Here is a 27,226-nt window from a genome sequence, read left to right on the forward strand (position 1 = left end):
TCTATGATACATTATTAAACGAGGGAGCAGCACCATTGTTAAGGTTCATCTACAGTGGGAAGCACATAGTCCTCCACAGAGCACTGCACCCATATGCTTGTTTGTTGGTAGCAGGCCCAGGCTCTGGGTTGCTGTTATACAGTAAGCACCTGCCCATGGCAGATCTGGCTCAGGGCAGACTTCCTGTTACAGCGCCGCAGCTCCCTGAAATGAGATTTATGCAAACTGGCTAAAAGCTGTGATGTCACAGCACACTGATAGACCCAAGGGCTATCTCCCTTCTACAGACATTTGATAAAATCAGGAACTTCACATACAACTCGGGAAGAAGTTCACCTCAGAACCTATTAGGGCAAACTATGAAAACTTGTTAGGGTCCGTCTGCTGTCCTGAGATCCATCACTGCAAAGGGACTTCACGGAGTCCGAGGATCTCACTTTTTTCTTTTTTTTTTTTCTTTTTTTTTTCTTTTTTTGTTTTTTTTCTGTTTCATGTGATTTTTTCAAGTCAGTTTTTCTGGATGTTTGAAAACTGAATTAAGAAAAATTCACTCAGAAGTTGGCTGAATGTTGCAAGCTTGCAAAATGGAAGGATTTCCCCTCATTCCCCCTGTGAGTATATGGGGTTTATTCCTAGTATGGATCATTGGACTCAGTAGCAAAAGGCAAAGTAAAGCAGGTTTTATTATTTGAGAATATCTCTGTTTTGGTCTGTATTTGTAATGCCAGGAAGTTGGGCTTAGGTCAATATATAAAGCTAGTGACAACATTGCAATGAATGGGAAATTAATGTTTCCTCCCTAAACTTGTATCTGATTTTGATCTCCATTTGTTTTCACAGATTAAATGTATGGTATTTTTGTACAGTATGTGTATAGCAAGTCAGTAAATTTTTTTCTTCAGCGCCGGCTTTGTGATATAAGGCCGAGTCTTTCTTCAGGTTGTAATTCTTAATAATCTTGAGTCTCTGACATAGTTTATGTATTTAGCTATCTACCAATCTGTGAGAGAAGAGTTGCTGAATGTTGATTTTACGTATTGCATTTTTTTGGACTCTGTGCTCTTTGCAATGATGGCATTTTAGTTTCTAACTTCAGCTTCTTTTGAACTGAATTCTCTTGAATTCACTTGCTATGAAAAAGCAATTGGTGAATGAGGGGAAAAAACCCACAGCACTTAATTGGGTCTTTCAGTGTTTTCTCTAAGATACAAATTTTTCTGTATGCTTATGAGGCTGTTTCTATACTTTATTTAACTCTGAAGCATTGTTACACTGCTGTAATTTATCATATGATGAGTTCGGAAATTATTATTTGTGAAGAACGCAATGTCACTAACCTGTTGTTCAGAAACTAACCTTAATGGGAAATCTCTAAGCAGAATGGATAAAAGAGGCCCTAACCAGATTTTATTAAGTTTGTAGAAGCTGAAGAGATGTCAGATAAGGTGTTTTACTTGGCTTTTTATGTGGTAGATGACTTACGGTAATTGCTGTATGTGTTCAGAAAACAGAAAGAGACAATAGAGATCCAAGAGTCCTTTTAACAAAACTTGTATCAAGTTTTCTTTTTGTCTTGTCCCATCTAATGAAGGCTAAAGACATGTTTCCTTATCTTCCGCCCAGAAAGATGGTCCGTTGAATTCCCTTCATGTTTGGTATCCATGTTGACTGAAAAAATATGTCTTCTTTTCGGGAGACCCTTTATTCTAGCAGTTCATCATCGGTGTCCCTGAAATCCCCTATCTACCCAAAGGATGAGAAGACCCTAAAAATCTTTTTTCTTTTTCTTTTTCTTAAATACACCGAGTTGCCCAGTGGATCTACTGTAAATGCGTCAGGATAGAAATCTGAAAAGAAACTGAGAAAATGTAAAAAGTACACAGAGATTTCTCAATCTGTTACTTGTTGGGCTTAAAAAAAACTTAAAAAGAAACCCAAACCTTGTCCTCAACTACCCCAGAAACCAGCACCTCCATTTAAAAAAAAAATAAATTGTTAATTTTCTGTCCACTCATTCACTCATAGCCAAGTTTTCTGGACTCTTTTTTTCAGTATTGAATTCCAGTGCATACATCAAATAAATGGAGTGAAAATCTAACACAGTCTGGCCCATATTCTAATTTGTGTTGCAGTTAATATTCTGGCTGAACTCTGTTCAGATGAATGATACAACAGGCAGTGAAAATACAATTATGTCTTACAGGAGCACTTGACAGGGCAATTTTGTTTCTATTTTTGTGATTAAAATGTCCAAAATTTAATAATTTTGTGTTTTGTACTTTCAAAATTGTTTTAAGTGCACTTTGAGCACTGCCAGTTAGAGCCCCACATGGCATCGTTATAAATGTCTGTGCCTCCTGGGACTTTTTCAGAGGGCAGACATAAGCCTGTTTCTAGACAGGGGTTTCTGTGAAGCAATACTTCCCTCCTCTGCCCCTCCCCTTTCAGTTGAGGGTGGGTCAGTAACTGCCTTCCTTTTGACTATGCTAGGAAACTCTTAGCCTTCGTTTGGAAAATGCTGCTCAAATGGTTTAGGAGTACTGCATCTTTCTCTGAAGATTAGGAATTTTGTATGGAAAAGTTCTGCAAACTGGGCCCATGTCTTCCAGTGCATGATAGTTGTGCTACGGGGTGAAAAATTATTAAGTCAAACACCTTTGCCTAAAGAGGGCCCCAGTTATATGTGAATCCCTAAGTAGCCACCTGTAGAAATCACAGCTTTGAATGGAAGTATATTTGTATGAGAGCGAAAATGCCCCACAGAAGCGCTCTGTTCCACATAACTGCATTGCCAGCATGGTCCAGTGAGGCTGGCCCAATGAGTGATCGTGCCAATATTTTTACTCATCTTTTCTAAAATAGTTACACTGTAACTTTTTTCCAAGGAAATACAGTTAATCTTGGCCTTAAAACTTGTCTCAGCAGCACACAATTGGAAACTGTGTGGAGTATTTCTGAATCACATGCCAGTGAATAATTATGTCAGGATAACAAAAAAAGATCAGCATTTAGTGAATTTACAATCACCTGGAATCATCTGACAAAGTCTTGGTGAATAACAAGAATTTTCAGATTGCTATTCAGTTGAGTCCCCGGTAACTCTCTTAACCAATGCCAACCAGGCTTTCTTCAAGTAGTTTTGTGGCTTTTCCCTTGATTTTCAGGGCAAAGAAGGAAGATGGAGGCAATTGTCCATTTGTCAAAGTCTGACACAGATAAAGTATTGTTTGTTGACCTCTTGCTTGAGGTCGGTTTTAGATAGCGTACTGCACCTCATGGCATGTAGGAAAGGAGATATCAACTTCAGACCGCAGCTATGAGTTGCTAACAAAGCTTTCTGTCACTCTTTTACATGAAAACAATTGATAGAACAAATGGCCATTGACATCAGTTAAATATTAAATTGTAACATAAGCCATTCTTTGCTTTTTGTCAGGGGAAACAAAACAGTTCAGTGTCATGGAAGTGCTATTAGTAAGTAAGATGATGAAACGGGTGTGTGGGTGGGGAGGTTCCAGAGAAGGACGGGGCAAGTGGGTAAAGATTGGTACAAGAGGCAACAGCAGCACATGGTGAAACCTCTTCTCTCTAACTAGAGAAAAACCTTTTAATAAAACTTAAAGAAAAAACAGAGAGAGATTAAAAACCTGTTCTTGGAAATAGTTTCTCTAATGAATAGATGAAAATAACCCACCTTCCCGTAAGATAAAGATAATCAGAGAGAATCCATGCTGTACTGTCTCCTTTGACCACCATCTATTTAAGTTTATTATACATAAACTTTTAAATATTTAATATACATCTTCCCATATTAGTTACTGTGCCCTTGAAGATCGGACACCAAGATGGAAAGTGGTGCCAATTCAAGTCTTTTGTGGGGATGGATTGGTCCAGGTTGCATGAGTTAACAAGGATTTACACATACATATTTTATCAAATGGATCACTGAGCAGAAAACAAATTCAAGGAAGAAATTTCCCACAATCCATAATAAAGAGATTTTAAGTCCCAGACTTTCAGAACAGAGTATGTAAAAAACCAATGATCTATGTAAAAGCAGACTGTTTTTTAAATGTTGAGTATCTGCAACTTGCTCTGCAGTCAGCCAGATCTGTAAATATTAAGGGAATCACTTTTTTAAGAGTCTATTTAACACACCTTCCTTTAGCTCTGGTCATTGAATACACATCTGAACTTGTAAAACTAGCTTTTCAATGGTAGAAATACTTCATTCTCAGCTCTCAGACTGTGAGACACTATTGCCTGTTACAGTATATTGGACTGAAATGGGGGAGTTTGGAAAATCTTAAGGAAGAAGATACAACAAAGGAAGAACACAACTAGGAAAAGTCAAACGTTCTTTCCCATGCCTAAACTATGCATTGTTTATCTACTTTTGGACTGATGCTTGGCCTTCCTGCCAAGGTATACTTCTGTAAAGATAAGTGATAGAGCTTTTGTTGTAGCAGTGGAAATTTTATACATAGCAAATTAACCCTAGATCGACAGGACACTGATTTCTTTGGAAACTTCTTTACTTTTGGCTAAATATTTATCAGAGCTACAAACTTTGATGCATTTAGATATGGAAAATTTTTATAATTTCAGTCAGTTTCTAGTATTTTAGTTGAAAGGAAACAAAGATTTTTCTTTCAAACGATATACATTTATGACTTTTTTAACCTCAATTTCTCCCAACTAGTATGATGTGCATTTTCCATTTGGATGTTGAGGTCTCTCCTTTCACAGAATATGAATGCTTTCCTTTGAGTTATGATAAATTAACAATTCTGAATATGAATGCAAAAACTTCATACATTCTTCAGGTTTACATGATTTAACAGGAAGCATATGTTTTTGGAGAGGAAATGGGTGAATGGAGTGAATTGCAAAAATAATCAAAAGTAGAAATTCCATTCAGAACTTTATCCTGAAGAAAACAAGACACAGTCTCATTACTTTTTCTCGTCAGAGATCAGAGTACATCACAGGTCTAAGGAATGGGGATGAGTGAATGCGTATAACCAGTCACAGTTAGAGAGAACACAAAGAAAATATGTAGAGGGAAACCAGAAGCATCAGAGAGAATCCATGCTGTACTGTGTCCTTTGACCACCCCTCTGAAATCTGGAAAATACGTTATACTTCCCATTAAATCTCTGTAGATGAAGGGCAATTCTATTGGAATCATCTTGAATCTCCCTTGAAAGGGAGAATGAACCTATGTCCTCTGGAGACCAGAAACAAGAGGAGTCCCTTCGCTGGTATCCCTGCTGCGATTTGCTCCTTTTATTTAGTCTTTCCCTTAGATTGTCTTTATTGTGGGTTATCATCTTCTCAAGATTTCCCCAAAACAATTATCCACCACCACAGATTATATTGGGAGCTGACAACCAGGCAATGGATTTGCTCCTGAGACTTTGAATATTCCATGGATCTGATGCCCAGTTAGTGTGTATTCTGGGAGTCATGACTTTTAGGCAATCTTACCAGTGCATTTCAATATGATACGCTAATACAGCATGCAGCTGCTACTGAGGATCTACCTTCTAAAAGTATTTTCTATTTTTCTGTGTTCTAACATCTTAATCCTCTGGGAATAAGTCTCTCTTTCTTCATCTTCAATGTCAATTTCTTCAATGTCATCATAGAAATCACATCCCTAGAAAAGGACAATCTTTAAATCACCAAATTCCAACAGAATGAACTGAAGGAGATAACTAGAAGAATTAAAGAGTAGAGTTAATGAGCACTGGTAACTCTGATGTAGTTTTCACCAGAAAAAAAAATCTTTTCCTTTTGCCAGCTGCTCATCTACCACCTCCATCTGGATTTTAATGGCAGCTCCTGCCTTAGGTTTCATGTTCTCGAGTAGTCTAGAGGAGGAAGAAAAAGAGAAGCTCGCCTGCATTTCTGGCATGCTGTCACCATACAAAATGCTGGTGTTCCAAAAATGAGACAGATTTGTGGAGGGAGATAAGGATTTGGGACATACAGATAGGCATATGAACATATAGACTTATGAACATAAAAAATATGCCCATCATGTAAGTTATCATGTTGTTTTAAATATTTGTCCTTTTCTTTAAAGTTAGTTATGCTGAAGTCATTAACAGAAGAAAAATGTCTCTATTAGTACCTACTAGAAATAATTTCCTTTCAGAACAAAAAGCAAGAAGGTGTTTGAGTTCTACATTGCTGTTGGCACCGTAAGAATTTGTTCAGATTGGAAGAAAATATTGTAATGAACTTAATTGGACAAAAGTTTAGCAAAGCCCTGTGAAGGACATTGCCCTGCTCTAGCTCTTCATTCTGGAAAAAGACAAAACCAGACATTAAAGGAAGCGACAGAATTGTGCACAACTAATAATAAACAGACCACTTTTATTGAAACAACATAAGATGTTAAACCGTATTAACATCGGAGTACTAGGCATGGGGAGGAAGACAAATGGGAAAGTTACCCTATGTCACCTGTTTTAAGAAGATAGAGAGGACTTGAATTCTACAGCTAAGCATCCAATAGGCCACAACTCAGTATCTGCCCCACATTTGGACATGTTAAGTCTTCTCTGTGCATATCTAACAGCCCTGTGCAGCTGATTTGAACCAGCAAACTTTTACAGTTTGGACAATACAATCCATACAATCCATACAATCCATACATCTTCGACAAAAACTCAGAAAGAAAATTATTTTATGCCCTCTGTCAATGTCATTACCCTCCTACAAACTGCCACTATTTAGTGAGACCTCCTAGAAACACTCAGAGTAACATGCTTAGGCAAGACAAGTTTCTGCTTTCTCTTTTGTGTACAGGAGGAATAATAATATAAATATCTGTCACTACCAAATAAAAGGTTTCCCTGCTGTGCTGGTGTGATGGCATCTTGGCTTGGGCCTGATGCCCAAGACAGCTCTCTAAGTAGTACCCGCAGAAGGTTGGAGGGCAGGATATGAAGAACTTGTGTAATACCACAGGACAAGTTCTGCTACATGGACTGGGTCTAAGGAGATGGATTACTTTTTTTTTTTTTTTTTTTTTTTTGCAAACCAGTGTTTGATGTCAAGCATTTTATTCCTGCTGATTCAATAAGAACTTGAAGCCTCCCCCCTTCTTTCCCTAGGCAATATAAAATGTGTTGGCATCTCCCCTTCACTAACTATATGAATAATTTTGAAGGGATTTGTGTAAGCTTACAGTTCTAAAAATTCCTCTTCTCTTTACAGCCCTCTGAAGATATGGTACCCTATGAGTCAGACCTCTACCGACAGCCCCATGACTATTACCAATATCTCAACAGTGATGGAGAGAGTCATGGTGGTAAGTTAAAAAATACCTCCTTGGAGCATAAAGTCTCATGGGATACCACAGGAAAGAGATTTAGGACATTCGGGAAAAGAACAAACATTGCTGTGATCTATAATGTATAGGCACATACTTTCAAATCAGAAACCAACAATATTTTATTCTGCTTAATGGCACTGTTCCATCCTAGCAACTGCAACACGGTTTCTCTGAAAGAGAATTTTAGAAAGCACTGAATGATGCAAGGAGCTTCCAGGACATTCAGTGTATTGCCAGGAAGGTGGGATCTCATGATCTCTATCCTTCATTATCTTCACTGTGTTCTTACTTTCCTCTGCAGATCTAAAGCACTCTGCTTGTTTCAGAACTCTTTGAAGACACGGATTTGCAATACTGTATTTCTCTTCTGGTGTTCCCATCTCCAATTCCTGTTTGACTTAGGTCCTAGATACTCTGTTTGCACCTTCATTTTAATTATGTTTCTTTGGTATTTGGCCTTTTTCAACTCCATATATTTCTCTCTTTCTTTTGATCTCTTTTGCATGCTGCCACACCTAGCTTTAACTTTCACTTTTCCTCCAGTACACCCAAGTACTTCCTCTCTCTAAATCTATGTAAGACTTCCTTGTAGATGTTTGTATGTAAACCTAGCTCAATATAAAAATACTGTATGATTATTTATTGCTTCAATTTATGTATGTGATTTCAAAGCTTTGGTGTCTTTATATTTTCGTGTTGTCCGGGCACTGGACTCTAAATCAACGCAGAGGGGAGAGTCTTGCTTTGTGAATTTTGTCTCCTGTGCAATACAATGGTCCAGCAACACCACCCTGGAAATATCAGAGTCAATATTGACTCAGGAAGGAAAAGCACCGTTCTACTGTATCACTTGTGGCAGTCCCTTCAGATCCTGGAGTTTCCCTAAAAGACTCCCACTGATATAGCAACTAGACCCATCACTGCTTAATTTAAGACATCTAACAACTTCACAGCATAGCACTGTTTTATCGTGGCAACAGAAGCTACCTTAAGGGACAGCAAGTTACAGAATAGGATTGTTCTGAGCATTTAACTGAAAAAGATTCCTACCTAAGTTTGTTCTCTACATTGCATTCAGGAAACACCTATGATATTCTTAACACCTGGAGACAAAGAATTAATTCAGTTTTTATAAGTTATCTCATGGCATCTGTCAAGTCACATTAATCAAACCCAGCAAATTCCACATGGAAATTCAGGGTTTTTACATTATAACCTGTACCTGTTTACACACCCATAAAATGAGGATAATATTTATTATCTCAAAAGGCAATTGTGACAATTAAACAATAAATATAAAAGATGCCATGTCGAAAAAAGCACTGGGAAATAACTTTTCTGTCATTAAATCTAGGCTACCTCAAGCAACAACATCCCTTTTTCTTTCATAATCTTATCATCCCATCTGGCTTACTGCCCATTTTTCTGTTGGAAGGCTGTTCCTAAGCTACACTGCTCAGATCATTAACACGTTTTTACACATCATAATGAACACAACAAAAACTCGAAAGTCACCTGTGTGGATTATGGCCTAAGTGCCTACCTAAACACCCACTTTGGACAGAAATTTGTTTCTTCCTAAACTTGTGTTGCACTTGTCCTAAAGACCCCAAAAAACATTGTTTAATGTTTTAAGTCCTACAGTAAGTGGTTATGGAAGAGGCTACTTAATCCCAGCCTCCACATTTCAATCAATTTTTTATTTATGAAAGCACCTGTAATGTAGTTGGTTGTGTTTAAATATCTAATATGCCCTATGCTTTCCTGAATTGCTCACAGTCCAACAGAGCAATGAACAACCAAAGAATACAAAGAGGAGTGAAAAACACAAATTAACACATTTTGCTTCTTTCCTATAAACGTTGACAAACCTAACTTTGGCTTTCATTTTGTTAACGTGACAGAAGTAGCAGGTCTTGAGAAGAGCTGTGCAGAAGAGCAGGGAAGGGATGTCACAACCTACTTTTAGAAACATGTACTAAGTGTTCAGAACAATGTGGATAAAAGCACAATGATTGAAAAATGGTGGGGAAAAAGAATAAATAAGGTGCTGCAGTGATAACAGTGAAGTGAAAGAGCTGAGATAGGAGAAAAGAAGAAATAAGTAGGACAGAATTGTGAGAGAGGAGTTTGGCTTGGGGTGCAGTGAGATCACTGGAAATACATAAAAAATAATTTTGCAGGTCTTCTCAATACCACTATGGACCTCAAAGAAAAGCTACCAGATAAAGTAAATAGATACTACAAGACAGAATAATACTTCTGACTTTGCTGATAAGGAACTGCTAAAGAAATAGAAGGTCTTGCTCGAGTGTCAGACTACCTCTCTCTCACTGCTAGCAAATTAATTTTGTGAAAGGGAGATGGCAATATCTTAATCTGTAGATCTGTGCTACATGCATTACTGTCACTTTTCTAGAACATGATGCTGAAGGCAATCCTTACTCCTTGTTTATGTGAGTAGGCAGTCAAGTACACACAATAGTGTGTCACTAATTTAATATGTAAGAGATCATTGCCAATAAGTGAACGCTAAATTTAATAAGCAAGTAAACACACCATAAAAATATCCATATGTTCATCACATCATGCATTGTTTGCATTTATTTTGTATACTGTAGTTTAACTGTTTTGTGAATATTGTAATAAACACAGAGACACAGTCATGCAGGACAGAAGCTACTTCAAGTGATCGTGTATTAGTCCATCACCCTACCCTGAGCTTTTATGCTAGTAAGTCTGTAAATGTAATACAGCGTATTTTGTAACACTGCTGCAATCTTAGTAATTACAAAATTCCACTGCAGCTTTGTCTCCAAGCTATTACTAAACATTATTGGTTTAGTAAAAATCACTTTTTGTATGAAGCTGAATGCTGACCCTTGTTCACTTTGTTGCTAGCCTCATGGAACTTACTAGATTTCGTGATTTGGGATTTTATTTTCATCCCACCTCCTGGAGTAATATGATCATTTAAGAATCTCAGCGTTGATTTTGTTAGGATTTTAGCCCACATAGAAGTGGAGGAAAGTCCAAACATGTGAACCTTAGTCTTAAATGCTATATGGAAAATAGAAAGAACTCCAAACTTCATTAAAAAATCCCCTCGCTTCAAAGCCATTCTCATGATTAGCTGGGGCCTGACTCATAGGTTTTCCAACATTTGGCATTATTAAAATCATGACGTTTGTAAAGTGAGAGCTAATGAGATCCTCCTGTCATTATAGATTAGACTGCTGCACTGCCTAGGAGCACAGCATTTCACTCAACAGAGAGCGATTCTGTAGGGAATCAAGACATTCATTTTCCAGTGTCCTTCAATATTTTTCTCATGTCCTCTATGGGTTTTTTCTTGGCTTGTTTTTTCAGATGAGCGAAACACAGTGGGAACATCTAAGCTGTGCAATGTGGCACTCTGTAAGAAACCCTCTCCTAGTTCAAAATGAGATGGAAAATCTGTACAGCACAGAGCAGAACCACTCAGGGACACTAGCTCAGACCTCACAAGTACAGCCATGTCAACACAGTCGTCTCCTTAGACCGGGCAGAGTGCTGTGCTGACAGAGCTGTCACGTTTCCGGTTCAAGAGCTGGCTCATGAATTTCTGCATGGTTTTGCATTGCGTGATGCAGATTTAGCCTGTTACTCCACTTTATAATAAATACCTTCCTTAAGGCTATTTCATATTCTAACTGCTGGTTCTAACATTATTCATCTATTAAAACAGGAGCAAAGCAATTTACATTGGTCAGAAGATGACTGAGAAAGTTCAGTTATGTTTTCTCACTTGTAGCGCGAGAAGCTACCTCCATGGTGAACATTAACACAATGCCTTCAGGTCCACTATTGCTTCCCAACAGGCTAACATCCTCTCTGTCATGGGAGGGAGTTCAGAATTCATGACTGTCCTTCCTCTAACCTTTCGCTACATACAAGACCAAAACAAACACAATCTCCATGTCTCTATAAGAGAGAATTTTTTTCACATCCTCTTTCACTTCACATGAAATTTCTCATAATGACTCCATTGTGTAGCTATAGCTTGGCTTTTCATGATATTTTCCTTTACCCAAAGAATAGACACTTTCCATTTCTAGAATTTTTCTCTCCTTTCTTTTTTCTTCCTTCCACCTTTACGTTTTTGAGAAAAGAACAGAATTGCTATGCGTTACTGACATAACACTAACAAAGAACATAGAAGTAAATAGCTGCTGATAACTCTAATAACTGTGGACACAGATATTTAGAATTTTTTTATATTTTCATGTGCAATAATGTGCCAGGACGTTTAACTGCAGAGGGGCTTGTGGAGACAGAATTCGGAATGTCTCTTTTAACGTAACTGAAACAATATTGTTTTTCCTAAGCATCACTGTGAAATTATAGGTAATTTAGAAAGAAATAAGGACTTTACCTCCTGTCACAACTTGAATATTTGGACATAAGTTTGTGTTGAAGTAATTTCTGACATAGATTTAATTTGTAATATATTAGTATTATGTGGTCACTGTAAGTCCCTAGATGCTGTGCTATTATAGTATTTTTACAGTAGCACCTAATTCCATAAAAAAGAAATTCAGTAATGAATAGGCTAAATATTGCATAGTGATTAACATGAATATGCATAAATAGTGTTCCACATGTTAATTTATTTGCCAAGAAACTGTTTAAAAGAACAGTTCTGGAGGCAGCAGGAACTTTGTCATAGGCTCCAAAAAACTAAGAGGTATCTTGAAGTATAAAAACATGACTGCTGACAAAAAAATATTTAAGAAGAATCAAAAGTAGATCACTCAGAGCATGCACAAATACTCATGGCTATGCATGTTGGAAATGTACTGTGTTCTCTCTTGACCGCCATAGTTACTACTAGTAAGACATTTGCCTGGGTTTTGTCATCCTCACAGTTATGCATCGATCTTATTTGCTGTAGTAGATTATCAAAGACAAGGGGTCTTTGAGAATATCTATTGCCATCTGACAGAGGACTTTCTGCACAAGGAGCAGAGCCAGATCATTCTAAGGAACAAGAGTATAGATTACTCCTGCAGTGTATTCTCAACAGTTTATTATATAGGGCTGCCCATGGTATACGGGGCCTCAATAGTTGGCTCTACTTAGAGAAATCTGCAGTAATTTAACCCAGAAAAAGCATGAGTTAGTGTGGCTCAGTCTTCCAACTAAACAAAAAAGTTTCAGACTGAAAGCGCCCAAAGCCTCCTACCAGGACACAGCCTTAGATGACCTGTGGATTCAAACTCACCCACTGCCATTTCCTGGGTTGGAGCAGATGTGAATGTGAAAGTACCTGGGTACTTTGCACCCATAAACTCCATTTTTTTCCCAGAGAAAACAAAATTTTTCTCTAGCACTACAGCACGAAGAAGTGCTACTGTGCATTGTAATTATAACTTTGGGCTATAAAGTCCATACATGGCTCACAGAAAGCGCTATAGAACAAAGCAAAGAAATTACAAAGTAATGCAGCAGCTCCCTGGGTGATTTTATAAGCACCTTTCCATCCCTTTCACATGCAGTGACATGGTTTATCCATGAATCAGAAAAGCAGGAAGGACAAAAAAGTAAGCACTGGTGTGGTAAATGGTCTGATAGAGCCTCCAAATAAATTTCTACAGGCCTGAGCCATAAAGGCAGCTAAAAGAGCTTACAACTTCTCAGGTACAACGATGTTTGGTATAAACATATCACTGAGTTCCCTCCAAAGGAAGCCACTATCCCGGATTTCAAATCCTCAATGAGATTAGACCTAATCGTTTGAAACATAAGTGGGGAAGGATGAGGAGATAGAACTGAGAGAAAGAATGAAACTGGTATTTAAGAAAAAATATTCACAGCACATTAGTATCCAGATAATGTCATACACAATAACATCATATTGCAGAACGAGACAATTGCTCCTCTATAAATTCAGTACAACTACACTTGGAACAACATGTTCAGTTCTGTCCATTGCATTATCGGAAGGATGTCAACAGCTGGGAGGGAGCTTGGAGAAGTGCACAAGTATGATTAGGGGGGTGAATATACTGACTTATATTGAAAGACTGAGAGCTAAATACATGCAGCTGGGTTAAGTGATAATTAGCAGTAGATTGTAAGGATACATGATAGCAACCTGAAAACATGTGAAGAGTAGGACAGAAATGATTTATAATAATACAAGGGAAGAAAACTCACAGTAGTAAGATATAAATTAGAACTGTTATACTGAATATCATAAAGAAATTTCGGCCATGCATAAAATGATGCATGAAAAGGTAAACTATGGAAGATTAGTTCCTAGCTTAGTCAGAGCAGAGGATGTGATGTTGACTTTGATTTTAAAAAACAGAGTGTGCACAAATATGTGCATAATTATGCATGCAGCTACTGTATGTAAGAGAGAAATAGAATTTGCAATGCTTCACATTTCCTCTAACAGATTTTAAATTTTGAGCAGCAAATATGAAATTCTAAAAATTTTGGAGGCTTATATTGAACTAAAAAACCAGAAATCTAAAACTGAGAATGATACGGAATTTAATTTCAAAAGTAAATAAATCAGGAAACAGGACAGTGCTTATCTGAGTACTTTTTATGTTTTTGAAAAAAAAATCTAAATTATCACAGAAATTTCAAACATACTAAGGAGATAAAAAAGGTAGAGAGAGAGTCTGCATCAGAATTTAGCCTCACTGTAAACAATATACACCAGACTGCCACAACAGTTCATCCTTTTATTCTCTAGTATTGGTACTGAAAAATGTGTGACATATCAACACATGACTACAGGAAATACCTAGCAAAGTGCCGTGCCTTTTCTGCAGCATTCCTGAAATTTTGCTGGCAGAGTAAAATAAAGACTGAAGATAATTGCAGAATAATCTGTAAATTTTCTCCATCTCCTCATTTCTGTGCCATGAGGAAGAGTGTAATGAGTGTATATATATATATATATATATATATATGACAGTATGTAAATCAGTAGAATTTGTTGCCTCAAGAATGAAAATGTAAGATTGTTATGGTCTCTTCTTGAGAAAGGTGCCAGCATTAATGTCTTTTGCATCTTATGCTAAATTATTGAAATCCATCTCTCCATCTAAGAGTATTCTCCTCATTAAAGTGGCCTAAGTGTTACTTTCCAGCCACAGGCATTTATGAGATTAGGAAAAGAAACTTTACAGGGATCTATATAGATTGTCACCAGAGACAGAAAGGTCAACAGGGGTGGCGTGGAGAGGGCGGAAAGGACAGTGACAGGAGTAGGAACCAATGAAAGACAGGTAAACGCCATGGTTCTTAATCTTGTAATGACAGACAATCCATTTTTATTTTCTTTAGATCATTACTGGGAATATCATCCACACCACATGCACAGTGAGTTTGAGACCTTTGGAGACAATCACTTCACAGAACTGCAGAGTGTACAGCCTCCCCAGCTGCAGCAGCTGTACAGGCACATGGAGATTGAACAAATGCATGTCTTGGATTCCGCAATCCCAACCACACACATCGGACTCAACCATCAGGTATGGTTACCAACCCTTACTCAGAATTTAGGACGATAGTTAAGGGTAAGGAAAATAATGCATCAGGGAATGCATGTGAAAGAGATTGCTGAAATGAATTATACAAGTTCTTACTGCACAAGCACTTGATATAAAACTCAGGACAAATGTGGTTTAAGCATTCTTTTTATCTGGATAATGAGGAGTTGTGTTCCTCAAACTGTGCCTAAAAAGATAATTGTATTTTGTGGAGGTCTTTGAAATTTCAAAATTTTGTTTTATTTGGAATGAAAATCAACTGTTTTGAAATTCTGCAGAGGAACAGGAACTGAGAAGCTATGCATTCTCATAGCAAGGGTATCCATGACTACTGGGAAGTATTCTGAGCCTCAAAGTAGTGGGAAAGTTTTAAATATTTCCAAGCAACCCTGACAATTTTACATGACCTGTACAAGAAATGCTAACAAAGACAAGTCAGTGGTAATTTTACCACAGCGAAACAGGCTGAGGACAACCTACTTGTGTTTTTACGTGAAAGTAAATAAGTCACGAGCCAAAACACACTGCCTTGTCTCTGCTCAAATTTTACATGAAGCCAGTCATGTCCCTGTAAAAAAAGATACTCCATTGTGCAGTAAAGATGCCAAAGTCACCAAAGTGCCAGTGAATTCTCACTAAAGCTGAAATTATAAGGGGTTCCATCGTACTGCAAAGATACTAAACAAAGTGGGTGTGGAGATCACTTTTAACTCTTGATCCTACAAGAATATGCCCAAAGTCATTACTGGGAGCAATAAGAAAGCTGGGTGATCTTGTGCTAAGGAGTTTCCCAAGGCAGGCAAGCTACGTACAATGTGCTGAATACAAGACAGAGTAGGACTGAGGTCAGAGAGAAAAGTGTTTGCTGATTACAGTGCTGCATATAATGGTGCCATTGCTGAAGTTTTGTGAGAGAAACTGCATGCATGGAGTTGCCATTTTGTGCTTCTTTGTTCAAAGCAACTGAAATTGTATACAAATACTGTATTAATCAAAAACAAAGAAGGCAAAAAATTGAGTGAATAAGTTAACACTGTCAACAGGAAACTGACTGACTGCAAGCCATCAAACTTCTCACCTACTACTCAGAAAAAAAATCAGGAATAGAATATAAGATGTAGATACAAACAAAGAATTAGGAACAGAAAGTTACAAATATAAAAAATGCTTCATGGAACAGCAGTCTGTGGGAAGCTTCAAGTCGTTTCAGTTGCTCACTGCAACTGCTAATACATAATGACCGACCGTTACCTCCAGCTAAAGGCAAAGAATAAAAATTAGCCCCTTTATGGATGTCTTTGGAAGCACCACCAAAAAACAAGAGAGGGTGCTTCTGCTTATCCCACTTCATTCTACTCAGTTATCATCTTTCATTGCAGGATGAAAGGCAGAGAATTAATTTTGTCGGAACTTTTGATAAAGAGCACTGTGCTCTCTGCCCCGCCCCATACCAAGCTGCAGAAGATATTAGTAGGTAGAATTCACCACTACCCTCCTCTTCCTTACCAGCTGGGGATCTTTGGCTTTTTACTTTAAGCTACAGTAGCTCATGCAAGTGGTACTCAGCATGCTCTGAGGTTTCAACTCTGGTGTGTCTCAGCCGCAGTCCTAGGCAACACATACCATTATTCAAGGCATTTTCAAAGAAAGAGAAGCAGGAAGCAAGCTTTAATCCTTCACTGAATTTGCCAGTTACTAACTGCACCCATGCTTGTTGTGCAATATCAGAGTTACAGTTTGCAAATAAAGGAAGAACATGCAAAGATATTTCTCTAATTTTCTGTTGATATCACATTATTTTGTGAAATCAAATTTGAGGCTCAAGCTGTTCTTGGACAAGATGTCTTTAAAAAGTTTTGTTAGCCTGCCAACAGGCGGTCTCCCAAATAATAAATTAAGAAAAGAATAGTCATTCTGAAGGGAGAATGAAAGAAAAGGTTGGAAAACTGTGAAGAGCTTTAGAAAGAGGAAAATCACAAATGGATGCCACAGACCCTGAGATAACATCAGAATATGGAAAGTAGCCAGCAGTTTCTTAAGCTTTCTCTCCCCAGAACTGTATTAGTAACCTGGCTCTTTCAAACACACTAGCAGGTCCTCTGTGACTCTGTGTAACATAACTGTGTGACACTGTATGTACTGACCTACGCTGAGTTTCAGGCGCAAAGTAAGTGTAAGCAAAAATACAGCAGATGGAGAAAGTGGGGACAGTGTGGGGGAAGCTTACTCAACTCCCCAGGTTGGCCTCTGCAACTCCCTTTGCTTGTGAGACACCGTTCCCCCTCCCTCCTCCACAGCACTCTCCCACCGTCCCCCTCCAGCCCCAGAGGAGCGGTTTCCTTACTCCCACACCACCCCCCCAACGCACTCCAGGTTTCCACAACCTTCTCCTCTGCAGGGGCACCAATCTCTGTTCCCCTCCCCTGTAAGACATTGTCCCACCTTCTCATGCCCCTTCCCCCCATGGCACTGTCTCTCTCTTCCTTCCTACCCCTGAGGCCGCAGCTTTCTTAACTGTAAAAAGCTAAAGGTGACTCTGTGGTGAGGGCTGAAGTTTCGCTCTTGGGGATCTGACAGGAAGCTTACACACACTCTTACCCAATCCTGGCCTTCCTGCCAGATCGGCTCCAGCCAATCTGCCAACTCACTAACCGCCAGCTGCTGCACCCCAAAACCAGCCCTTTGCACACTCCTTATTGGGACATTTTAAGCTGGTGCAGAACTCATCTGAACAGCACCACTCGGCAAAGCCCGACATGGGGTGGGTGGTGTGACTCATGAAGTGAACACCAACTCCCCGCTTCAGTGCCTGAAGTCCCCTGGGAAGGGAATCAGGCTCAAGACATCCTTTCTTGGTGGAGGGAAGGAAGAGCAATTCAAAAGGAGCTCACCTTCCAGCACTATCGATCTGGCCCATTTCATGAAAACCACATTCTACATGCTGCTCATATAGATGCTGGGGGATGTTGGTTGTTTTTTTAATGTAGGAATTGGGTTCTTACTCCCTGCCCCTCAGACTGATCTGTTTCTCTTTCTTAAATAAGAAGCTGCAATAATTCATGGCAACTGGTCATGATCCCTAACAAACCAGACTGCAACTGAGAATTTACAGAGCTGAGGTATATTCCACACTGCTCCTGGCAAGACCTCTATATAAGGGCAAGAGGATTTAGCACAAAAACTGGCTTGCTAGCTTTGCACATGAGAAATCCCCATTAATGGGGAATTTTCAGATAGCCACTTAGGAAAAGAGAATGTGAGCCAATATGATGTATCCTTTATCTTAGTGCTAAGGCTATTCCCCCCTCACAGGGGAAATTCAGGACAGGAATCTGACAGACCCGTGTAACCCTGCCTCCAGAGTTGCATGCAGTCCCGTAGGGATTCAGTGCTGTCAGAAGGTACTATGCCTGAGAAAGGAAGAGAACAACAGAGCCAAAGCCGGTCAAAGCAGCCATGCTAGGGCAGAACCCTTCAGCTCTTTCAAATTTAAAAGAGTAGTTCCAGAAGGTCTGTGTCAGAAAAAATGTGTTCTCAAAAGCAGTTTTACACTGGGGATAGGCAACAGGGATCAGAAACTCATTAGGAAGTATGGGGAGGTACGGGGGAAGAGAGGCAATATCACTTGCATAGGATATAACATGTGGGAAAGTTCTGATTTTCACAACCTTATTCCTCCTTCCCTCTTGTAAAGATGCATCTTTGTACACGTGTAAGTGTTGACTGTTTGCTGGAAGTGTTTCTTAACTGCATAGTATTTATTATAAATGTCAACAACTAAGTCACTCAGTATTATCCTAAACAATCTCATATACCTCTGACTTTCTCCCCCCTTTTCTCTGTAACTCTCTCCATGACATTTCCTTTTTTTGTCTTGATGCTCCACTCTCTATCACTACCTCCTCCCTCTACTACTCTTTTCTCCCAAAGGTGTCCTATTTGCCCCGGATGTGCCTACAGTACTCCTCTCCACCACAGCCCAGTTCTGATGAGGAGGACATAGAGAGGCAGAGCCCCCCATTGGAGGTATCAGATGGGGAGACTGATGGTGTGGACCCTGGGCCTGGAATTATGCACGGAGAAACAGGTCAGTGAAGACAGAGGGACTTCATCAAGCTATGCGCTGAGCAGCTGTTACATTACCATGATGATAACGAATAAAACTGTAGAACTGCTGTGCTAGTATTTTATCCCGCTGCCAAAGCTTCACTTTCCCTGACTCCTTGCACTCTCCTGTCCTCCAAATCTTTTATGACCATAACTGTGTCTATATCTCAAATCTCTTTTCTTCACGTACTCCCACTTCCTCAGGCTTCCTGAATGGAAATGGCTTTTGCCATTTCTACTCCAATTTCCGTTAACAGATGGGAAAACCAAGGCAAGAAGGTCAAGGAACTGATTTTTAAAAATATTTAGCTCTGTTTGCTCAATGCCTGAAAGTCAGGTTATGTGTAACCTGCCCAAATTATCTTCAGATTAGTTTCAAATTAGCAATGTTTCTCAGTTAGCTTCAAATTAGCAAATTAATTTCAAAAAGGGTTTGGCTTTTGGAATTCCTTATTCTTGTTTTTTCTTCTTGGTACATCAATCCACATTATGTCCTCACAGTGTAATGCTGTCTATTGTTATAGATGTTGCAAACTGAAGAAGTTACGTGACTGACAAGCTAGCTGAAATAGTTATATGAATTATATACAATTATATACGTTCTGCTGTTTCACCAGGAACTACACTCCAATACTAATGCTCCACTGCCTTTCTTCTCTGACTCTCACACAGGCAGCAAGAAAAAGATACGTCTGTATCAGTTCCTTCTGGACCTTCTTCGCAGTGGAGACATGAAGGACAGCATCTGGTGGGTGGACAAGGAAAAAGGTACTTTCCAGTTCTCCTCCAAACACAAAGAAGCATTGGCGCATCGCTGGGGCATCCAGAAAGGCAATCGCAAGAAAATGACCTACCAGAAGATGGCACGGGCTTTGAGAAACTACGGCAAGACAGGGGAGGTCAAGAAAGTCAAGAAGAAGCTGACCTACCAGTTTAGTGGAGAGGTGATGGGAAGGGGGGTCACTGATAGGAAGCACTATCCTCACTGAGGCCATGGGACCCTAAGCAAGAAAAATATTAAGACCTCCTGGCTGGATACCAGCAGAGGAGATGGACGCATCTTTCTCTTTGCTTCCTGTGCCCCCTTCTCTGCCTTTAAACGGCCTTTACCGTCAGATGTTTCTGGTACGAATTCCCTTCTTCAGCATCTGAGAATCCTAAACGTGACAGAATTCTTTGCTTCCATCCTACAAGTTGGACAGAGTTGGGAAATTTAAACAATGTACAAATATATTATTGTCAGGAAAGATTTTTTTGATTGTATTATAACTAAAGAATACAGCTGATGAAGTTCTGCCTTCAAAGGTGGTGCTGTGTCATTCACAGTGACACTGCATTAGCTTACAGCTTTCAAACTAGCATTAATACAGGCTCTGCCGCAGCTCTCAAAGCTAGAGAGAAGTTTGCAGATCTTGGAATGATACTCATTCTTTTAAATAGTAATAACATGTACATATTTAATAAAATTTGATATAATGAAGTTCTGGTGTTTGCATAATAAATGATTACTTCACAAACGAATCTCATGTGCATTCAGTTATGCAGATACAGCTCATGTGTGGTACCGGAACAAAAAGCACACTGGGTTATAGGGCCTTATCCCTCCGTCACTACGCAATTTACTTAGAAACATCATCAGTGCTGTCAAACTAAGTAACAAAGATAATAGGTGAGATACATTACTGTGAAAGAGACTACAGCACTGAAGTCAATTTTAAAATACATATATATCTGTCATTATTTTTCCTGTGCATATGAAGCGCTGCCAGTTGAATAATTTCTATTCGCTTCTACCGAGAATGGTGTTTATAGCTCTATCCGGTTTAGAACATAACAATTAACCATGTTCTTCTGTGGTTTCACTCATTTTCCTGCTCCTGTTCTTTCCTCTTGCTTGCTTACCTCCACAGTGATATCTTGATTTTAGCTTATGAACCTTTCTGAGCAATAAGTTGCATTTAATAATGTCTTTGCAGAATTCTAGTACAAAAGGTTTTCAAGTTTTTAACTGTGGATTTTAGTCCCTACTGTAAAACAATTAATAGTAACTAATAACAACTGCATTGTATAGATTACACTCAAAATGCAAAATAAAAGATAATTCAACACCTGAGATACCATGGTAAAGTTACCCAGTACATCTAAACACAGAAAAGAAAACCAAAGTCAACCAACACTAAGAAAATTAGCATTTTAACTTTTAACATTATTTAACATATCCCAACTGTGTTCAAGCACTCAGAAATCAGGAAATATCATCATGATTCTTCCAAAATAGATGAGATGAAATGAGATAGGTCTAGAATGAAGAGAAGGGTTTTGTTTAACAATATTAAAATGTAGTAGAACACGCCAAATATGACAGTCTGGAAGTTGTAACTAAGTAACGTAACTAACTTGAAGCTTTTCAGAGCTTGCTCCTCACTGAAACCAGAAATAGTTGAAAGTGATGGGCTTCTTACAGACCCGAGTTCTCAAAATTATATCTAAAAGTAGTCAGTTTTATCTACGTTAACAATTTCACCGTGGAAGTGAAAAGTCTGGTGACATCATTGGGCTACAGTGTCTCCTTGGAGCCAAACAGAAAGAAGCTCCTGCTTAAAAAAAAATCACAATGTAGTACTTCCCAATTCTTCTTCCCAGTTCAAGAACATAATAAATACATCAATCAATGCCAAAATCAACTGAGAGTTAAAAGCGGATGAGGGCTTCAGAACTTTCTCTATCCAAGACAACAATAATAAATAGAAATTATCTTTCAGTCTTATAAAAAATCTTGCAACCCAACTTTTAGTTACTGTTCTTTGAGGACCATGTATATTCTCCTAGTCAAATATTTTTTATTCAATTAGGGTTAGGATATCTCAAAGCTATAAAACAATTTAAGAAGAGATTTTGTTTCTAAAATTGTACTGTAAGAATTTACTTCCTACAGGACACAATGTAATACGCCCTAAATTAGATTTGTATAAACTCCATCTGCATCCATATTGCAGTTGTAGGATGGAAGCTGAAGACACTGAAGGTAGCTCTCAAAAGACTAGAACTACACTCAATGCTGACATAATTCAGGTTTCTTCAGTGCTGAGCTAGAAACTCAGGACTTTTCTGCTTGGTACTGATGATGACTCTCCACCACTGACTTGCTACTAGAAAAAGACATCTGCCCTCATCAGACTTGCAGACTTGATATTCAAGAAAACTAGAGGATTAATTCCTCTCTTCACAAAAATATCTTTATCACAAACACAGTTTGAAAAGCAGAACTGATCATTCTCTGACACTATAATTTGAAGGAGAAGGACCATTTCCTCTTGCAGGAAAACTATGATGACTGAAAAGAGCTAACTGGTGAGCTAATTGTAGAGATGTTTAGGATGTCACAAAAGCCATTTCAAGCTTGTCAAAAAGCCTTCTTAGATCTCAGAGACCTAGTTTTCCATTTTCCTAGCAAGTCTTGCATAGAAAACAATTAGATGCTGGAGAAATAACACAAAACTAAAATAAACATTCAAACAGAAACAACAAGAACCTTTAAATGAGTGATTTGAGCACTGTGCATTACTATAAATTACTATTTCAGAGCACCTACTTGTACTTGAATTGAAGAATTTGCATTTTACACTGGTTTTGGCCACAAGTAACATGGAAATGGAAGTGGAAGAATCTGAGGAAAAATATTTCTGCGGACAGTATTATTAATAATTAAAACATTTTAAAAAATACTATTTAATATACTTTAACAAGCAGGTTTAAAATTTTCTTTATCTCCAAAGTTGAAGTCTTTTTCTCTTCCTCTTGTTAATGCTTTGAAATACTGTTTCTAAAAATATTCACCCCCCATCTGTTTCTGGTTAGGTTTTTCATCTGTGGCATAAAGAGTCTGGATAATCATGTGTTGCAGCTGTGAAGGAGATCAAATGATGATGCTTCTCTGCCACAGTACCGTTTGTATCCCATCCAATCAAACTGGTCTGGATAGTAGGCTGTCTAATCAAGCTGAATTATTGCCATTCAGTTGCATATGCAAGCAGAAGCTCTTAGGCTTTTTTAGAGAAAAATACCAAAATTAATGTGACAAAATCAGGAAAATTACAGAGAAGCAAGCGTTCCATTTTCTCTGAAAGTGGCCAAGTACCAGACAGGCAGACACGCTGGAAAAAGGTATGTCGGGTCATTATCTGGAGAGATGACCCATGATTAGCACAAGTTTATTGGAACATTTTGCAGCCGACTGCTGTTACAGATCATCAATCCTTTTTCAATGCAAGCATTCATACTACAGCTGGATTTCAACTTACATATGACCTTTACAGCCTGCTTTAAAAAAAACCAACCACTTCTATTAGCTGCTGACTAGTTCCTAATCAATTCTTGTGGAAAGATATTATTCAGAAAACTATTGCTGAGCTAAATCCCAAATACTGAATTTCCTACAATATTTTAGACTCCCTCCAGCCATGCATCAGAGGTGTAGAAGGTAGAAAAATTGCACTGGCTGTCCTGAGGGATAATTGCTTATAATCATTTACAGAGATAGCATATATTTTTTAATTCTACCCAGTCAAAGAGAGTTTTAGACATTTCTAGATCTGAGCTGCTACTCACCTACATCAGACAGAACCGCAGTTAAAGGTGCTATCGTTTGTTTTTGCCTGACAGTCTACATGTATTGAATCCCCCAAACCTCCTGAAAAATACATATATATATCTCCTAATATATTTACTGGTTTTTTGTCTCCTCCTTCATTAAATTTTATCTCCATAGCCTCATTTTGAGATCCATACACTGCCAGAGTCTTATGCTCTGTATTTGTCTTCATTTTCGATTACAACAGGGCTTACGCTCTGTACTTTGCCAGGTTTTTTTGCCTCAGTAAACCTTCTGCCTCAGTTTACTTTTTCTATTTGTATCCCTTAATGTCTTTTTCTTTCCTCCATTTCTTTCTAGTTCTTTTTTCCTCCCTCATTCAAATCTCTGCACAACAAAAGTCACTTCATAATCATCAAGCTTATAGCGTCAACTTCATAACAAGCACATATATCACATGACAGTCCAATTCAGTTTAGTTACTCTATTGCTCTAATTTTGCTTATACTCTAACTGTACATTATAAATTCATAGCAGAGACTTTATCACTGATGACAATACAATAAGTATTTTTTCTTTCTCAAAGCCCAGAACAGTATCTTCTCTATGGGAATCCCACTCTTGTGTATTTAAAATATATGGATTACTGGTAGAAAAGACTATGATATGACACAGACTACAGCACTCTTTGGGTACCAAGTCCAAGAATTTGCATTTATTTCTAATTTATTTTGTGTGTTAACTTGCTATCTCACCACCTTTCCTTGTTCTAAGCGATACTCAAACCAGATTTACATAATTTCACATACCCATGTACCTAAAACACTAAAATCATAAAGCTTGTAATAAACAAAGCTACTGTAATGAACCCACTAATCTCATACTACAGTCAAGTAGACAAAGAGCTTTGCTCTTTGAAGCAACTGTAACATAGCTAAAACTTCACCAAGTTTCACCTTTCCTCTCTAACAAATTTGCATGTTGCAATTCAGTTGGTTCAGTTGAGCCTGTGGTATTAGGGAGGTCTGTATATAACCCAAGTCATCAGAGTCCTAGTCCAAGAGCTGGGGAATGTGAACTTCTTCCAAAGAACATGAAAACAGCAGTAGGCCGCAGATATTCTTTCTCATTTTCTCACTCATAACTCATCTGTGTCTGCTTTAGCCCCATTTATTTCTCTCACAACACCTCACATCACCACATAGGATCACAGAGTAACAGGTCGGAAGGGACCTTTGGAGGTCATCTCATCCAACCCCCTACTCAAAGCAGGCCAATTAGATCAGGTTTCTCAGGGCAACTTTCTTTTCATTCTCTGTTTCTTTCCATTCTCTCCACTCATACAGCCACATCCCCCTTCTTCATGCCTTCAGTTCCCCACAGTGTTACTTTTTACTATTGGGGAGTCAAAGCAGTACGTGAGAATGAGCAGAGCAGTCTATGGACAGGAGGAGAATGAGGATGTGGTAGAGCAGATAAGGTTTAGCAGGAGGTGGTGGAGGAGAAGGAAGGGTGGGAGGAGGTGTTGGGGAGACCAAGGTTATGCAAAGGATTGGGGAAGCGGCTTTGTGGTAGGAAGGAATGCAGTTTCTGTGCTTTAAGGGCTCCCTCTGAGCTTTTGTTTTAACTCCCCAGCAGCAGAGCAGCAGTGCTCTTGGTATGAGAAGCCCTTTGACCACTGACGCCTTTGTGCAGAATGCTCCGATGCTTCTGCCTTATGCAAAGTGAAGAATGTTTGGGTGCCAAGATGGGCATTTGCGTATACAAATCAGTTTGGGTTTCTTTTAGATTTAACTAACTAATTTTCTGAGTTTGAGTGTTTTCTTTTAGAAACATAATTCTAGAATTCTTCTTTAGACATTCCCTCTTCCACTTTTTCCCACCCACCAGCACTCTGTACTCTGTTCCTTTCTCAGCCAGTCCCAGCTATCCAATCCCAGCTCTTCAATCAGCTTTTCTCCATCTCTAGACTCAGCCACCAGACCCCTCCATATTTAGTAGATCCCAGTTGCTTTATTCTCAATGTCAGGTTTCAACTTTTGATGGGCTAGTCTTAATTTCTTCATCTCAGACCAACTTTTCTCACATGTGCCTCCAGTCAGCTTCTCTTTATGCGAATGGTTCTCAGTTCCAATATATTTGTTCAGCCATTTATAGTTTTCCCATCCCACATCCCCTTACAGTTTCAGCCTTATCACCTACTGACTCCCAGTTCTCTTCCCTCCCTCCCATTTGTACCCCAGCTCCCCATTCAATATTCTTGTCCTTTGAGGATCTATTTCAAACACCTCCCACAACCTCTAGCCTCAATTTTCTTCTCCCCACCCATATCCTTCAATCACATATTTTTATTTCTTTGTCCTGCTCTACTTGGTGTGTTCCCTTCTCTCTCTAAAGGTCCAATTCTTTGCCCCCCACAGCTCTCCCCTCCATTTTGTATGCACGTGAAGGAGATGCTATTTGAAGCCCAGGACATACATGCTGTTTGTTCTTAGTTCAAGTGTGAGGATTCAGCTCAAGCCCCACAGTAGCCCAGAGACAAACACAGAGAAGATTCTGCTGACCCCTATACTGCACCCAACTGACACAGTCAAAACTTCTTAAGAGGATAAAATCTAGAAAGTTCTCACTGAACATATGTAGACTGCATTTTTTCTGTAGTCTAGAATATGGAGCGACTCAGGTTCGTTATCATGAAGCTAGTTGAAAGTACATCCCTGAAATGAAAGCAAGTTAACTGTCAAATGTCCAGAAAGATCCCAAATATGGGGTGTAAACTGTAGGGATACAAAATGGTTGTGCAGAGGGAAGCTCAGATAAGCAGGATCAGCATTACCCAGCTCTCATAAGCCCTTGTAAACTCAAGTTCTGTCAGTGAGGCCAAGTGCCTTTGCACCGTACACCCCAGAGCTCTGTGTTCCGAAAGCACAAAGGAAACAGTCTGCCTGGTTTCGTGGGTGCAGCACTTCAGTGAATGACTCCTGCTGGACCCATTCTCTGCACTGAGCCAGCTCAGCTATCCCACCATTCACACCAGTAAATCTGCAGCCCCTGGAACCGAGAGTTAATGATACTACCTTGTCCTCAGAAACTGCTGAATCACAGAGGAGGTGATATTTTCGCAAAACAAAACTAAGAAGCAGCGAGACAAATAAACAGAGACAGAGGCAAGAAATCATATGGCATGACAGAAACTAAAAGCAAAAAAAGCTCACAGTAGAAAAGTAATATATAGATTTTCCACCTGGAGAGCTACATTTGGGCAAAGTCATCACCATCTAAAAACATAGCCTTTTAATAGGAAGTTGGAGAGTCTTATTAGGAGTTGCTGCTAACTTTGTCTATAAAAAATATAATCCTCAGGTTTCTGTGCATAAGCATGTTGCAACTATCCAAAATCAGGAAGACACATCACATGGCCTGCCACTGCAGGCCACCTATTACTGTCATTTTTGAACTTTGAACTACATGATGAAAGCCACTGTCTGAGGTGCAGAACAATATGTTCAGACTTGCAAGATAATTCCTCTGACGAGGAAGGACACTCTTTTCCCTCTCATTAACTTTTTTAGCAAAGCCCCAGAGATATTTATTACGTGTTGCTTCACTATGCTTGTACTTCAGTTTCAT

At 38.9% G+C, this 27,226-nt stretch overlaps 1 protein-coding gene across 1 annotated transcript; it reads left to right on the forward strand.

The window, feature by feature from the left end:
* Nucleotides 1–323: 323 nt before the first annotated feature.
* Nucleotides 324–20,543, forward strand: SPI1 (Spi-1 proto-oncogene). The gene is made up of 5 exons (XM_076343410.1): nucleotides 324–611; nucleotides 7,231–7,324; nucleotides 14,693–14,880; nucleotides 18,829–18,985; nucleotides 19,678–20,543. The coding sequence occupies exons 1-5, from the start codon at nucleotides 567–569 to the stop codon at nucleotides 19,992–19,994; spliced, it is 801 nt and encodes a 266-aa protein (XP_076199525.1). The 5' UTR covers nucleotides 324–566; the 3' UTR covers nucleotides 19,995–20,543.
* Nucleotides 20,544–27,226: the final 6,683 nt, after the last annotated feature.

Source organism: Aptenodytes patagonicus, chromosome 7 (assembly GCF_965638725.1).
Source record: "Aptenodytes patagonicus chromosome 7, bAptPat1.pri.cur, whole genome shotgun sequence".
Taxonomy (NCBI): domain Eukaryota; kingdom Metazoa; phylum Chordata; class Aves; order Sphenisciformes; family Spheniscidae; genus Aptenodytes; species Aptenodytes patagonicus.